Source organism: Entelurus aequoreus, linkage group LG02 (assembly GCF_033978785.1).
Source record: "Entelurus aequoreus isolate RoL-2023_Sb linkage group LG02, RoL_Eaeq_v1.1, whole genome shotgun sequence".
Taxonomy (NCBI): Eukaryota; Metazoa; Chordata; class Actinopteri; order Syngnathiformes; family Syngnathidae; genus Entelurus; species Entelurus aequoreus.
The window spans coordinates 84,553,502-84,569,027 of NC_084732.1; the positions used below are offsets into that span (position 1 = coordinate 84,553,502).

A 15,526-nucleotide genomic window follows, 5' to 3' on the forward strand; every position below is an offset into this window, starting at 1 on the left:
TATTCAAACCTATTCTCACAATGTATTATTCGGTATACCAATTATAAAAAAAACACTTCAAAAGGTTATAAAACCGCCACCGTGTCCTGGGTCTTCCCTGTGGTCCCCTACCGTTCAGATCCCCCTTAGGCACCTCAGAGGGCATTCTGACCAGATGCCCGAACCACCTCATCTGGCTCCTCTCAATTGATTTTTCTTTTTTTTTTTTTAAATCGATTTTTGAAAATTCTGAATCGATTTAAATATATGTAAATATATGTGTGTGTATATACATTAAGTCAGGAAAAAACACAGAGGCTATTTCATCCCTACTAGCCTGTTTCGCAAGTTTCTCTGCTCTTCATTAGTTGCATTTTTTTTGCACCATGACTAGGGAAGGTTGTCTGGATTGTGTCATATAAATAAATACTGTGCCATAACTTCAAAGTACTTTCAAGCGCCTCATCTGGCTCCTCTCAATTTTAATTTTTAAAAAAATCGATTTTAACAAATTCTGAATGGATTTATATATATATATATATATATATATATATATATATATATATATATATATATATATATATAATGTGTGTGTATATATGTATATATATATATATATATATATATATATATATATATATATATATATATATATATATATATATATATATATATATATATATATATATAATGTGTATACATATATATATATATATATATATATATATATATATATATATAATTATATAATGTGTGTATATATATATATATATATATATATATATATATATATATATATATATATATATGTATGTGTGGGAAAAAATCACAAGACCATTTCATCTCTACAGGCCTGTTTCATGAGGGGTTTCCTCAATCCTCAGGAGATTAAAAAAAAATAAAAAAATCTCCTGAGGTTTGTGGAAACCCCTCATGAAACAGGCCTGTAGAGATGAAATAGTCTTGTGATTTTTTCCCACACATACATATTACGCTCTACCACGGTATCGAGCACTATTTTTTTGGATAATCTAATTAAGACATATATATATATATATATATATATATATATATATATATATATATATATATATATATATATATATATATATATATATATATATATATATATATATATATATATATATATATATATATATATATATATATATATATATATATATATATTTGTGTGTATACGTTAGGTCAGGAAAAACACAGAGGCTATTTCATCCCTTCAAGCCTGTTTCGCAGGTTTCTCTGCTCTTTATGTTAGTTGAAATTTTTTTTGCACCATAACTAAGGAAGGTTGTCTGGATTGTGTCATATAAATAAATGCTGTGCCACTACTTCAAAGTACTTTCAAGGGTTATTGATCTGATTTACTCACAATGTCCACAAGGTGGCAACAAATATGTAGCATTCAGAGACCGCCTGGTACTTCAGATAAATTCATGTTGAGGGCCGTAGTTTGGATATCTCTGGATTAGACTGTTTGTGAGGCGCAATGATAAAAAAAGATGGTGTATGACAACTGGGGCAAACTTTTGGCGAAAACTTCCGTCAAAAAACAAATCCTGCAAAAAGTGGGGCGTACGGAAACCGAGGTGTCACTGTATGGACATGTTTATATCAAGATAAGGGTGCAGTTTGCTGAGCAACACACTGACGACTAAATATAAGTCGAAAAACCTTACCTCATCTTCCTCACCCCCTCCTTGCTCATTGTAGTTGAGGACATTATCTCTGATATCATCTTCTGAATCCCCCCCAAGCAGACCAGTTCCCTTCTTGATGTGATGGCGTCTCCCACAAGACGTCACGGCTATCGCCAGGAGCAGCAGTACTGCAACAGAACACACGTTTCCACTCGACAGTCAGCAGTGTTTGGAAATGTACTTTTAAAAAGTCATTCATTAGTTAATTGTTACTTTGCCTCAAAAGTAATTGAAGTATTAACGGAATTATTCTTTAATCAATGTACCGTATTTTTCCGACCATAGGGCGCAAAAAGTTTGATTTTTTTCTACATTTAAAACACTTCCTTGTGGGCTACGTAAGATGTAACGGTGGTTCTTTGCTTATTGACTACGACACGGACTACACTACAATGGCGGACGCACGCAACTTCTCGGGATTTATGCAGATCCCAAATAAATATTTGTAAATATTTTTTGGTGTTCGAAATGTTTATTTTTTTGCAAATCATTATTTTTTGGTTACAAATATTTTTAGCAAAAAAAAATGGTACTGTAAAAATGATTAACAACCCAAACTTTGTTTTAGTTTGAAAATCCATCCATCCATCCATCCATTTTCTACAGCTTGTCCCATTCGGGGTTGGAGCCTATCTTGTATTTTTTTTGTTTAAAATCCTTTTTTTTGTTTGCAAATAATTTTTGGTTAAAAATATGTTTTTTGGTTACGAATATTTTTTTTGGTTTCAAGATTTGCAACCAAAAATATCTGCAACTAAAAAATGATCAGTAAACAAAACTTTTTTGTTTAAAAATATTTTTTCTTAATTTTCCCAATCCATTTTTTTGTTTGCATGTATATTATTTGGTTGCAAAGAAATTATTTTGGTCTGCGATCTTTGTTTTTGGGGGGGTGGAGTGCGAATCCATTTTTTGTTTGGTTGCAAAAAAGACACACATCCATTGAATAAATATCTAAAATCAAGATTTTTTTTTTTTTTACATTTATTGTTGTCTTAGTGTTCCATAATTTTTTTACATCTTCTTTTGAAATACACACTCACCCAACAACACAATGTCGTGACTTTCATCTACCTTTATGTAGAACGTCAACAAATAAATAAATAAATAAATACAATACAGATGACCCTCTCTTTGGAATAAACTGCCACCAACTCTTCAATCTACTATTTAAAAAAAAAAAAAATATTGAAGTCCACATTGGTCTGAAGTGAATTATGATATTGTATGTGATATGTATTTCATTTGACTTGTCTATTTTGTTGTATTGTTATTATTATTATTTTTTTTGCTGCTGTGTAAATTGTGACGTTTTGGAGCAGGGCCCTTTACAAGATCTTAAGGTCATCTTAACCCGTCCTGCACATCTTTTTTGCTTTAAATTGTCAATTGTTAATTTTTTCTCTTTCTCTGTGTGTGCAAATAAAAAATAAAATTAAAAAAATTCGATCCTAATTTTTGATACATTTGTGCGTTTTAATAAATATGAATTGTTTTTGATGATAAAATCAAATTTTTTTATTGCAACATTTAAAAATGAGCTGATTTTAACTTCTGTCCAGTTATGTCTTGTTTCATGGTCACATTTATTAGTGTCATTTGCAGGTATGACATTAAGTTGCAAGTCCAAGACGCTAGATGGCAGTAGTTTAAGGTGTGTTTTGTTGTTGCGCCACAGAAAGTGTTAATACTGTAAATGTTGAACTTATTACGTTATACTTATTAATTGCCGGTTTTCCGAACACTGTCAGCCACCAGTGTGATAACTTGTGTATCGCACGCATTGTTGGGACTAACGTGTTACTGTAACGCCGTTACTTTCGGCGGTAAATAGTAATCTAACGCGTTATTTTTTATATTCAGTAACTCAGTTACCGTTACTACATGATGCGTTACTGCGTTATTTTACGTTATTTTTTATGTAGTATCGGCTAGAAACTGAGAAGATCTGAGTGTGTTTTATTGCAGCGCTGCGGAAGAGGCGACAAGAAAGAGGCGCGCCGTGCGCTGTCCGTGTGTATGTGTGTGTGTGTGTGTGTGTGAGGGGGCGTGTCTGTGTTTACTAACAAGACATCTTGGCGAAGCCCGAAGCCGAGTTTCTTAACATGGCGATATTCTCAATACTTTTCTTTTGTCGACCACAAAGAAAAGAACATTTTAGTTGAATGTAAGTTGTGTCTTGGATCAAAGATCCTATCCTAGCAATTCAAATCTGCTGAAACAGCTACAAAAGCAACATGCTTCGACGAAGCTAGTAAAGAGAGACACACTTCACCTCCACCTCCAACAGCGGCTGGATTTTAACGAGGCACTGCGCACTGAAGGTACACACAGTCTGTCAATTCTCTTATATACTCTTTCATTCTAGACTTCAAGAGTGTTTGATTATCACATCACTCTAAATGTATAGACTATAAAGTTCACAAACATAAAGAGGGGGGCCAGGCCAATCTTTCCTTATCTCTAAACTAAAACTGGGGAAATGTGTAGTGTGTTTTGGGCTTCAGGCATGATTTTATTTCAGGAAAAAATGCCTTGTACGTAGTGTGTGCCTTCCTTGGTTTACAGCTATGTTGTTATTATGCTGTTTGTTACTTATGTATGTTATGTTGCAGCTATTTAAAATAGTTTTGTCAATTGGTTCTGGCCCGAAACAAATTGGCCTTTTGAAACATATCTTTGTCTTTGTGTGTTGTACGTAGACCACATTGCTTAGCAGAGTTCAGTGATGCAAATGCATGCCAAGTTGATCAACAGATTGTCTTATTCTCCTGTGCAATAACAGTACTGAAATGAAGACTAGAAGGGCATTAAAGGGGGCCTTTAAAAAAAATAAAAAAATATATAAGTAACTAAATAGTTACTTTTCACAGTAATGCATTACTTTTTGGTGTAAGTAACTGAGTTACTTTTGAAATAAAGTAACTAGTAACTGTAACTAGTTACTGGTTTTCAGTAACTAACCCAACACTGCCTATTTATTGCCAATATTCTGTCAGCCACCAGTCTGATAACTTGTGTATCGCACGTAGCAAAAGTACTTACCTAGAAGCAGGGCGATACTGGCCATGATGATAATGAGAGCGATGAAGCTGATCCCCGTACCGGAGGCAAATATTGCCCCCGCCTCAGACTTACAGTCGCCAAAGGCGTCACAGAGACACACTGTGACGTTGACCTGAGCGTAAGAACTGAAGAAAGGACTTCCAGAATCGGACACCAATACTGTGACTGCATACTCTCCATCGTCCAGGTCCACCAGAGGCTGCAGCACCGCATGAGTGTCTAAAGGCCACAAAAAAATCTAATAAATATAAAAGTTGGAGTTAGTTATGCACATGAGTAACCTCACCGTTGACTTGGACGACGGTCCAGTTGCCGGACACATCGTCGGGTATTTCAAAGACGAACGGTGCGGCTTGCGGTGGGAGGTCGTCATCCTCAGCGGTCAGGATCAGTCCGGAGACCGACCTCCGCGTGTCCCTGCACACGGTGCCACTCAGGGGGAGGAGCTGTGGGGCGAAGTCGTTGGTCTCCGTCAGGGTGATGGCCACAGTGGCGCTGGTCGACACGCCGCCGGCGTCTGCAAAACCAAGCGTTTTTTTTTAGAACGCGTGCCAAAATACGTGCGATATTCTTTTATGAGGTTCAATTATAATAATAATAATAATAGATTTTATTTGTAAAAAGCACTTTACATTGAGTAAACAACCTCAAAGTGCTACAGTGTATTAAAAAAACAAAAAAACAAAACCTAGAACAACCAAATAGCTAAAACTAGTATGCATATATCTAAAAAAAGTTGTTTTTTAAAAAAAAAGAAGGGGTTTTAAGCCTTTTTTAAAAGCATCCACAGTCTGTGGTGCCCTCAGGTGGTCAGGGAGAGCGTTCCACAGACTGTGAGCGGCGGAGCATTGTTCGTAGCTTTGTCCTCTGAGGTTGGAGGAGGTTAGCCTGTCCGGAGCGGAGGTGTCGTGTGGAGGATTTGGGGGTATTTGTTGACTCATAGAATATTGGAGCAGGGTGTTGACAGTTTCTCGACCAGGGGTCTGAAAGGCGCTTCAGTGCATTTAAAAAAAGTTAAATATGAACATCCATTGACATATTTTAAAAAGAGATATATAATTCCACACCAGTGTTCGGAAAATCCCTTTTTAAAAGTTACTATACCAAAAACTCAATTGAATTACTAACGGAATTAGTCTTTCATAAATATAATAACGTGTTACTGTCAGAATAATTGTATCTAAGTTATCAAAAAACGTTGTGTTGCCATGAGTTACCGGCGAGAAGACAAAAGCTGTGTAGGATGGGAAGCAACATGAAGGTGTTCTGTGTCTTTGATGTATTGTAATCCACAGAAAGATATTGTCTTGACCCGAGATCTACAAAGTGGAGAGGAAGCAGGGCCTGACCTCCCTCCAGGCACCTTTTCTTTGAACTGTTCTGTGACCGAGGGCAACGGCTGTTTACGACCTTTTCTTTGAAATGTTTTACGACCTTTTCTTTGAACGTTTTGTATTCAAAGGCGATGGCTGTTTACGACCCCCCTCTCTTAGAAACAGCTGTTGCCATGTAACCAGGGAAAGTCCAAATAAAAGAGGAGGCGTACAATCTTTCGTCAGAGCGTGGTGACACTGTTCAAGGGTACAGGTGTACGCGTTTCTCCTCATTGAGCCAAATTTAATTCTGTCTGTGTTTGATTCCTTGCTTCTTGTCTTGTTTAATAGATGTCATCAGTGTTTGAACCTGACATATATGGACCGTCGAAAATAAAAATATTAGACATATTGTCCATTCAGCAATATTATTTTCTAGTTTTATAAATGCCGGATGACTTAAGGCGCTGATTAAAACAAATTCAATTTGTGCTTTTTGGTGTCTGCTGGTGTTTTTCTTTAGTGACATAGGTTTTTTCATATAAATGAAAAAAACTTTAAAAATTTTCTTGCATCAGTTAGTATGTGAATTATATTTATATAGCACTTTTCTCTAGTGACTCAAAGCGCTTTTACATAGTTAAACCCAATATCTAAGTTACATTTTAACCAGTGTGGGTGGCACTGGGAGCAGGTGGGTAAAGTGTTTTGTCCAGGGACACAATGGCGGAAGCGGGGATCGAACCTGGAACCGTCAACCGAGCAATACCGCCCCTAGTACCGACATCTCCCAAGAGCGCATCTTCAGCGTGCTTAAAAAGTGAGTTCCACTAAAGATACGCCGCAGTACTGCTTCTAAAATGCCCATAAAAAGTGGTACACATACAGTATGGCGCATGTTTGAAAACCTAGCAAAACGCCACAGGTGGGAGCATGATAATATGAGTGTGCAGTAAATGAGTGTGGTGAAAGCCACGTAATACAAGCAGAAACCTCATTTAGATAGTGTTCTGACCTGTGACCTTGACGATAGCGGTGTAGATGTTGTTTCTGACGTATTGGGATCGCATGTTGAAGGGTCTCCTTGCAGTAATTTCTCCCGTATTTCTGTTGATGTCCAGCCACCTCTCAGGATCTCGACTAATCTCATACCTGCAGCACGCAAAAACACTTTTCAAACTCATACGCTGTGAAAACATGGAATTATGAATGACTCCTTGTGTTTCTTCGTCACACCTGAGGTGGGAATTATCGGGGTCGAATGCGATGTTGCTTTTTAATAATGTTCCAGGGGTAACAGACTCGGGCACCACGATCCGCATGGGGTCTTCAGTGAAATGTGGAGCTTCGTTTTCGTTGACGACCGTGACCAACACTGTGGCGCTGCTCACTGGCAAGTTGGGAGCCTTGCTGCTCAGTGGAGTGATGTTCTCTACTGTCAGAATCAAGGTGTGCTCCATCTGGGCTTCATAATCCAGGGGCTGGGAACAAGACAGGCAGATTTTAATGTCAATTATAATCATTCTCGTTATTAATAATAGTCACTAATGTGTGCAAAGCAAACAGCATTTGGTCAGTTGTTGCACATTAAAATCAAAGTAAAATTAATATTCATTTATTATTAAAAAAAAAAAAATATATATATAATTTTCTGTCTGTGTATACAACCAAACAAAACATATAATACATTTTTTTTTTTTTGGTTCTGCAACCAAGAATATTGTTTGCAACAAAAAAAAAATTGGAACCATAAAAATTGATTAGCAACCACAACTTTTTTTGTTTGTAAATATTTTTTTGGTAACATATTTTTTGTTGGCTACAATTTTTTTATTTTTGGTTTTGCAACCAAGAATATTGTTTGCAACCAAAAATTTTTTTGTAACGAGAGATGTCCGATATTATCGGCCGATAAATGCTTTAAAATGGAAATGATCGGTATTGGCTTCAAAAAGTAAAATTAATGACTTTTTAAAACGCTGCTGTACGGAGCGGTACATATCCGGTAAAACACGGACGTAGGGCATATTTGCCAACCCTCCCGAATTTCAGTGCCCCGCCCGAAAATCTCCCGGGGCAACCATTCTCCCGAATTTCTCCCGGTATTGGGGGCGTGCCTTTAAGACACTGCCTTTAGCGTCCTCTACAACCTGTCGTCACGTCCGCTTTTCCTCCATATAAACAGAATGCAAGGCATACTTGATCAACAGCCATACAGGTCACACTGAGGGTGATGGTATAAACAACTTTAACACTGTTACAAATATGCGCCACACTGTGAACCCACACCAAACAAGAATGACAAATATATTTCGGGAGAACATCCGCACCATAACACAACATAAACACAACAGAACAAATACCCAGAACCCCTTGCAGCACTAACTCTTCCGGGACGCTACAATATACACCCCCCGCTACCACCAAACCCCGCCCCCCAATTCAGCGGGGCATCTCAACAAAATTAGGCATAATAATGTGTTAATTCCACGACTGTATATATCAGTATCGGTTGATATTGGAATCGGTAATTAAGAGTTGGACAATATCGGAATATTGGATATCAGCAAAAAAGCCATTATCGGACATCTCTATTTGTAAACATAAAAAATGATTAGCAACCAAAACTTTTTTTGGGTTTAAAAATGTATTTTCTTTTATAAATGTATAAAAAAACGAATATTTTGGTTGTAAATCGTTTTTTAGGTTGTAAGTATTTTTTGGGTTTGGAAATTATTATTTTTTGGTTACAAACATTTAATTCGGGTTGAAATCTTTTTATGTTTGCAAATATTTATTTGGTCTTTAATACATTTTAAGTTTACAAATCTTATTATTATTTTTTGGTTACAAGATTTGCAGCCAATATTATTATTTGCCACCAAAAAATTATTTGTAACAATAAAAAATTATTAGCCACCAAAACTTTTTTTAGTGTAAAGATATTTTTTTAAATTTCAAAAAATGTTTTGTTGTATGTAAATATTTTTTCGTAACATATTTTTTGTTGGTTACAATTTTTTTATTTTTGGTTTTGCAACCAAGAATATTGTTTACAACCAAAAATATATTTGTAACCATAAAAAATGATTAGCAACCAAAACTTTTTTTGGGTTTGAAAATGTATTTTCTTTTATAAATGTATAAAAAACAAATATTTTGGTTGTAAATCGTTTTTTAGGTTGTAAGTATTTTTTGGGGTTGGAAATTATTATTTTTTGATTACAAACATTTAATTCGGGTTGAAATCTTTTTATGTTTGCAAATATTTATTTGGTCTTTAATACATTTTAAGTTTACAAATCTTATTTTTATTTTTTGGTTACAAGATTTGCAGCCAATAATATTTTTTGCCACCAAAAAATTATTTGTTACAATAAAAAATTATTAGCCACCAAAACTTTTTTTTAGTGTAAAGATATTTTTTTAAATTTCAAAAAATGTTTTGTTGTTTGTAAATATTTTTTCGTAACATATTTTTTGTTGGTTCCAATTTTTTTATTTTTGGTTTTGCAACCAAGAATATTGTTTGCAACCAAAAAAATATTTGTAACCATAAAAAATGATTAGCAACCAAAACTTTTTTTGGGTTTGAAAATGTATTTTCTTTTATAAATGTATAAAAAACGAATATTTTGGTCGTAAATCGTTTTTTAGGTTGTAAGTATTTTTTGGGGTTGGAAATTATTATTTTTTTGGTTACAAATATTTATTTTGGGTTGAAATATTTTTATGTTTGCAAATATTTATTTGGTCTTTAATACATTTTAAGTTTACAAATCTTTTTTTTTTTTGGTTACAAGATTTGCACTCACAACTCATAAATTGGGTTATCAAAATAACCCAGCATTTTTTTGTGTATGTGGAACAATTTCCCTCGTGGATCATTAAAGTTTGTCTAAGTGTAAGTCTAAAAGCCCAGGTCACTAGTTTCACGGATCATCACAATAATTGGCGGGGACGTCCATCAGGACACGACGCATGAAAACTAGAGATGTCCGATAATGGCTTTTTTGCCGATATCCGATATTGTCCAACTCTTAATTACAGATTCCGATATCAACCGATACCGATATATACAGTCGTGGAATTAACACATTATTATGCCTAATTTTGTTGTGATGCCCCGCTGGATGCATTAAACAATGTAACAAGGTTTTCCAAAATAAATCAACTCAAGTTATTGAAAAAAATGCCAACATGGCACTGCCATATTTATTATTGAAGTCACAAAGTGCATTATTTTTTTTAACATGCCTCAAAACAGCAGCTTGGAATTTGGGACATGCTCTCCCTGAGAGAGCATGAGGAGGTTGAGGTTGGCGGGGTACGGGGGGTAGCGGGGGGTGTATATTGTAGCGTCCCGGAAGAGTTAGTGCTGAAAGGGGTTCTGGGTATTTGTTCTGTTGTGTTTATGTTGTGTTACGGTGCGGATGTTCTCCCGAAATGTGTTTGTCATTCTTGTTTGGTGTGGGTTCACAGTGTGGCGCATATTTGTAACAGTGTTAAAGTTGTTTATAAGGCCACCCTCAGTGTGACCTGTATGGCTGTTGACCAAGTATGCCTTGCATTCACTTGTGTGTGTGTGAAAAGCCGTAGATTTTATGTGACTGGGCCAGCACGAAAAGGCAGTGCCTTTAAGGTTTATTGGCGCTCTGTACTTCTTCCTACGCCCGTGTACACAGCGGCGTTTTAAAAAGTCATTTATTTTACCTTTTGAAACCGATACCGATAATTTCCGATATTACATTTTAAAGCATTTATCGGCGGATAATATCGGCAGTCCGGTATTATCGGACATCTCTAATGAAAACCAACAGGAAGGTGGCCGTTTTGGGCAAAACCAATGAGTTGTACTTTGTGACAAACTCTTCTAAGGGCTTTGGCCAAACAAGCCCAAATTGAAATCGTAGCTGCGAGACAGATAGGCAATGATGAATTCCGAATGATTTTAGGCCGTGTCATAAAATTTAGGATGAGACTTCGATGACTCGCTAAGCACCACTAAACCCGAATAACTCAGTTCCACATCGTCACCATAATAATTGATGAGTATGATGACAATCTGAGGTAAAAAACATCGTCAAAATAAATCATAAACTGCATCAAGTTTACCTGGACCACCGTCAGAATGCCCTGGTTGGTAGCGGCGTCTGTGGTGATGGCGAAGTTCCTGTAAGGGTCATTGGAGATGGAGTATCTTGCCTCCCAGTGTCCAGTTCCACGGTCATCGAGGTCTGTCACGTTAACACAACCGATCTCCTCGTTCCTCCTGTTCTCCACTGCTGTCATCTTGTACTGGATGTGTCACATACCAAAGATGCAGTAGGTGAACACAAAGAGGAGCATCGCCATACTGGAGGCGGGGCTTACCGAGTTAGGGCTGAACTGCGGGGCGTAGTTGTTGATGTCAGACACTTGAATGATGGCCACACCCTCAGTGCTCAGCCCCATGCCGCCCATATCAGCAACCTGGAGCTTGAGCTTGAAGGACGTCACCACCTGGGGAAGAGGAAAGTATTGATCAACGACCACACACCTTTGTTTGATTGGTTTGTACTAGAAATACTTAGGAAGACGTGCAATCATGCATGTAATATACACTACCGTTCAAAAGTTTGGGGTCACATTGAAATGTCCTTATTTTTGAAGGAAAAGCACTGTACTTTTCAATGAAGATAACTTTAAACTAGTCTTAACTTTAAAGAAATACACTCTATACATTGCTAATGTGGTAAATGACTATTCTAGCTGCAAATGTCTGGTTTTTGGTGCAACATCTACATAGATGTATAGAGGCCCATTTCCAGCAACTATCACTCCAGTGTTCTAATGGTACAATGTGTTTGCTCATTGGCTCAGAAGGCTAATTGATGATTAGAAAACCCTTGTGCAATCATGTTCACACATCTGAAAACAGTTTAGCTCGTTACAGAAGCTACAAAACGGACCTTCCTTTGAGCAGATTGAGTTTCTGGAGCATCACATTTGTGGGGTCAATTAAACGCTCAAAATGGCCAGAAAAAGAGAACTTTCATCTGAAACTCGACAGTTCTTAGAAATGAAGGCTACCGGTATTCCACAAAATTGTTTGGGTGACCCCAAACTTTTGAACGGTAGTGTATATAGCCTATACATATAATGGATACATAATTATTTTTAATTGGATATTAAGAGTATGTGAAAGTTCGACTTATACCTTGTTTACTTCTGTGATGACCTCCTTAAACTTTTGTAATCAATCAGAAATATCAAGGATCTAAAATTTGCGCCAAACATGGATAAGTGTGGAGAGTGTTTTACATTATTCCCATCATGCTTTGTAATGGATTTGTGTAATTTTGATTTTTTTATGGTGCATGGATGTTTTTATAATGTCCACGAAGTTCAGTGAGCATGTTTGTTGATATTTTGTATTGGTTAGATTTTGTCTTTTTTTTTACACCATGACTAGGTAAGGTTGTTTGCATTGGGTCATATAAGTAAATGCTGCACAGAATGTGCTCATACCACTAAATGGCAACAAAATAGCAGCATCACAAATTGTCATGCTATTCAAATAAATGCAATCTCCCTGTGGGTAAGATTCTTTATTAAACCTGAAAATTGAACACATCGGCGTGTCGCACTTGACCCGTGGGCTGTAGTTTGGACACCCCTGGCTTACCCAAATGAAAACATGACTCTATCAAACTTCAAACGACTAAGGTGATCATGTAGATTTAGACACCTCCTGTTTTTTGGGCGCATCGTACCTCTCTATCAAGGCCTACGTCTCTTGTATAGATGGTTCCTGTCTCGTTGTTTATGCCAAACATGGTCTTGGTAACAGCGTTGGCCGGGAAGCTTTCCTGGCCGATGATGGAGTAGCTGAGAAACGCGTTTTCAGTGGTTGGGTCATCTGCATCTGTGGCTGTTACTGACATCACTGATGTACCTGTTAAGAACAATTGTTTTTGTTTTTTAATGATTATTCATTGTGACTTACTGATCTTTGTCTTATTGTGTGGTGATGGTGTTAGTTGTGACATTCTGTGCTGCTGTTTTGTAAACATCCATTTGTTTTCGACTGTTTATTCTGCCACAAAGCGTACATCAGCTGATTTCTTTCTAGAGCAAGGGTCACCAACGCGGTGCCCGCGGGCACCAGGTCGCCCGTAAGGACCAGATGAGTCGCCCGCTGGCCTGTTCTAAAAATAGCTCAAATAGCAGCACTTACCAGTGTGCTGCCTCTATTTTTTTAATTGTATTTATTTACTAGCAAGCTGGTCTCGCTTTGCTCGACATTTTTAATTCTAAGAGAGACAAAACTCAAATAGAATTTGAAAATCCAAGAAAATATTTTAAAGACTTGGTCTTCACTTGTTTAAATAAATTCATTTATTTTTTTACTTCGCTTCTTATAACTTTCAGAAAGACAATTTTAGAGAAGAAATACAACCTTAAAAATTATTTTAGGATTTTTAAACACATGTACCTTTTTACCTTTTAAATTCCTTCCTCTTCTTTCCTGACAATTTAAATCAATGCTCAAGTAAAAACAATTTTTATTGTAAAGAATAATAAATACATTTGAATTTTATTCTTCATTTTAGCTTCTGTTTTTTTGACGAAGAATATTTGTGAAATATTTCTTCAAACTTACTATGATTAAAATTAAAAAAAAATATTCTGGCAAATCTAGAAAATCTGTAGAATCAAATTTAAATCTTATTTCAAAGTCTTTTGAATTTTTTTTTAAATTTTTGTTCTGGAAAATCTAGAAGAAATAAGGATTTGGTGCAATTTGTTATATATTCTAACAAAGTGCAGATTGGATTTTAACCTATTTAAAACATGTCATCAAAATTCTGAAATGAATCTTAATCAGGAAAAATTACTAATGATGTCCCATAAATTATTTTTTTAATTTTTTCAAAAAGATTCGAATTAGCTAGTTTTTGTCTTTTTTTTTCGGTTGAATTTTGAATTTTAAAAATAAAGTGTTGCATATTGATATTTATCTGTTTCTATATATATTTATTGTGAGAAATCATTACAATGATCAGTGTTTCCACAAAGATAAATATCATTAATTATTAATAATAACATAGAGTTAAAGGTAAATTGAGCAAATTGGCTATTTCTGGCAATTTATTTAAGTGTGTATCAAACTGGTAGCCCTTCACATTGATCAGTACCCAAGAAGTAGCTCTTGGTTTCAAAAAGGTTGGTGACCCCTGTTCTAGAGGTATACAGTAAAAATCGACCGATTATCAGACGGGCTGATCATCTGCGCCGATATTTATATGTACTGTATATAAAGTCGTGGTCAAAAGTTTACATACACTTGTAAAGAACATAATGTCATGGCTGTCTTGAGTTTCCAATAGTTTTTTTGTGATAGAGTGATTAGAGCACATACTTGTTTGTCACAAAAAACATTCATGAAGTTTGATTCTTTAATGAATTTATTATGGGTCTACTGAAAATGTGACCAAATCTGCTGGGTCAGTGTGTCAACAATAGCAGCGTAAGCTAGCATTAGCTGTCTGCGTTGGCACTTATATAAACAATATCACTCATATTTGGTTAACTTTCAGGTCACGACATGTAAGTGGAGTATTGTTAACGGTTTGTGGATATTTTTAGAGAGGGTATAATGAGCGCAACAAAGGACCCTCGATCTGTTCACTCAATTGTTAGCTGTTTGTTTACGATTTCCAATGCATAAAAAAAGGGTGTTCTTGTCTAACATAAGGATTGTGAATAATAAACAGCACATCGCTTTCAAATGTTATCATATTTCCAGTATGACCGATCTAATAACATGGTCAGAGTGCAGCGACGTAGAATCTACGGAAATTGGCAAAGATATTCGGAGCGGAATATTCAAAACGGCCGACTGAATTTGTGGCATTTTGTGATGTTTAGACGGTATTTTCACATACTTTGTGAATTCTAAATACGATTGGATATGGTTTAATGGATACAATAAAACACAATTAAGTAGGGATGTCCGATAATGGCTTTTTGCCAATTTCCGATATTCCGATAATGTCCAACTCTTAATTACTGATACCAATATCAACCGATACCGATATATACAGTCGTGGAATAAACACATTATTATGTCTAATTTGGATAACAGGGTATGGTGAAGATAAGGTCCTTTTAAAAAATGTATAAAATAAGATAAATAAATTAAAAACATTTTCTTGAATAAAAAAGAAAGTAAAACAATATAAAAACAGTTACATAGAAACTAGTAATTAATGAAAATGAGTAAAATTAACTGTTAAAGGTTAGCACTATTAGTGGACCAGCAGCACGCACAATCATGTGTGCTTACGGACTGTATCCCTTGCAGACTGTATTGATACATATTGATATATAATGTAGGAACCAGAATATTAATAACAGAAAGAAACAACCCTTTTGTGTGAATGAGTGTAAATGGGGGAGGGAGGT

General features: G+C 35.8%; 1 protein-coding gene across 1 annotated transcript in view; it reads right to left on the reverse strand.

Moving 5' to 3' along the window:
• cdh15 (cadherin 15, type 1, M-cadherin (myotubule)) overlaps positions 1-15,526 on the reverse strand; it is a 55,091-nt gene that overhangs the window by 6,421 nt on the left and 33,144 nt on the right. Inside the window, exons 5-12 of the mRNA XM_062033623.1 lie at positions 12,832-13,013; positions 11,450-11,578; positions 11,192-11,374; positions 7,313-7,557; positions 7,092-7,228; positions 5,050-5,280; positions 4,743-4,982; positions 1,677-1,825 (exon numbers count right to left, since the gene is read on the reverse strand). Of these exons, the coding sequence (XP_061889607.1) occupies positions 1,677-1,825; positions 4,743-4,982; positions 5,050-5,280; positions 7,092-7,228; positions 7,313-7,557; positions 11,192-11,374; positions 11,450-11,578; positions 12,832-13,013 (1,496 nt within the window). The remainder of the gene's footprint in view (positions 1-1,676; positions 1,826-4,742; positions 4,983-5,049; positions 5,281-7,091; positions 7,229-7,312; positions 7,558-11,191; positions 11,375-11,449; positions 11,579-12,831; positions 13,014-15,526) is intronic.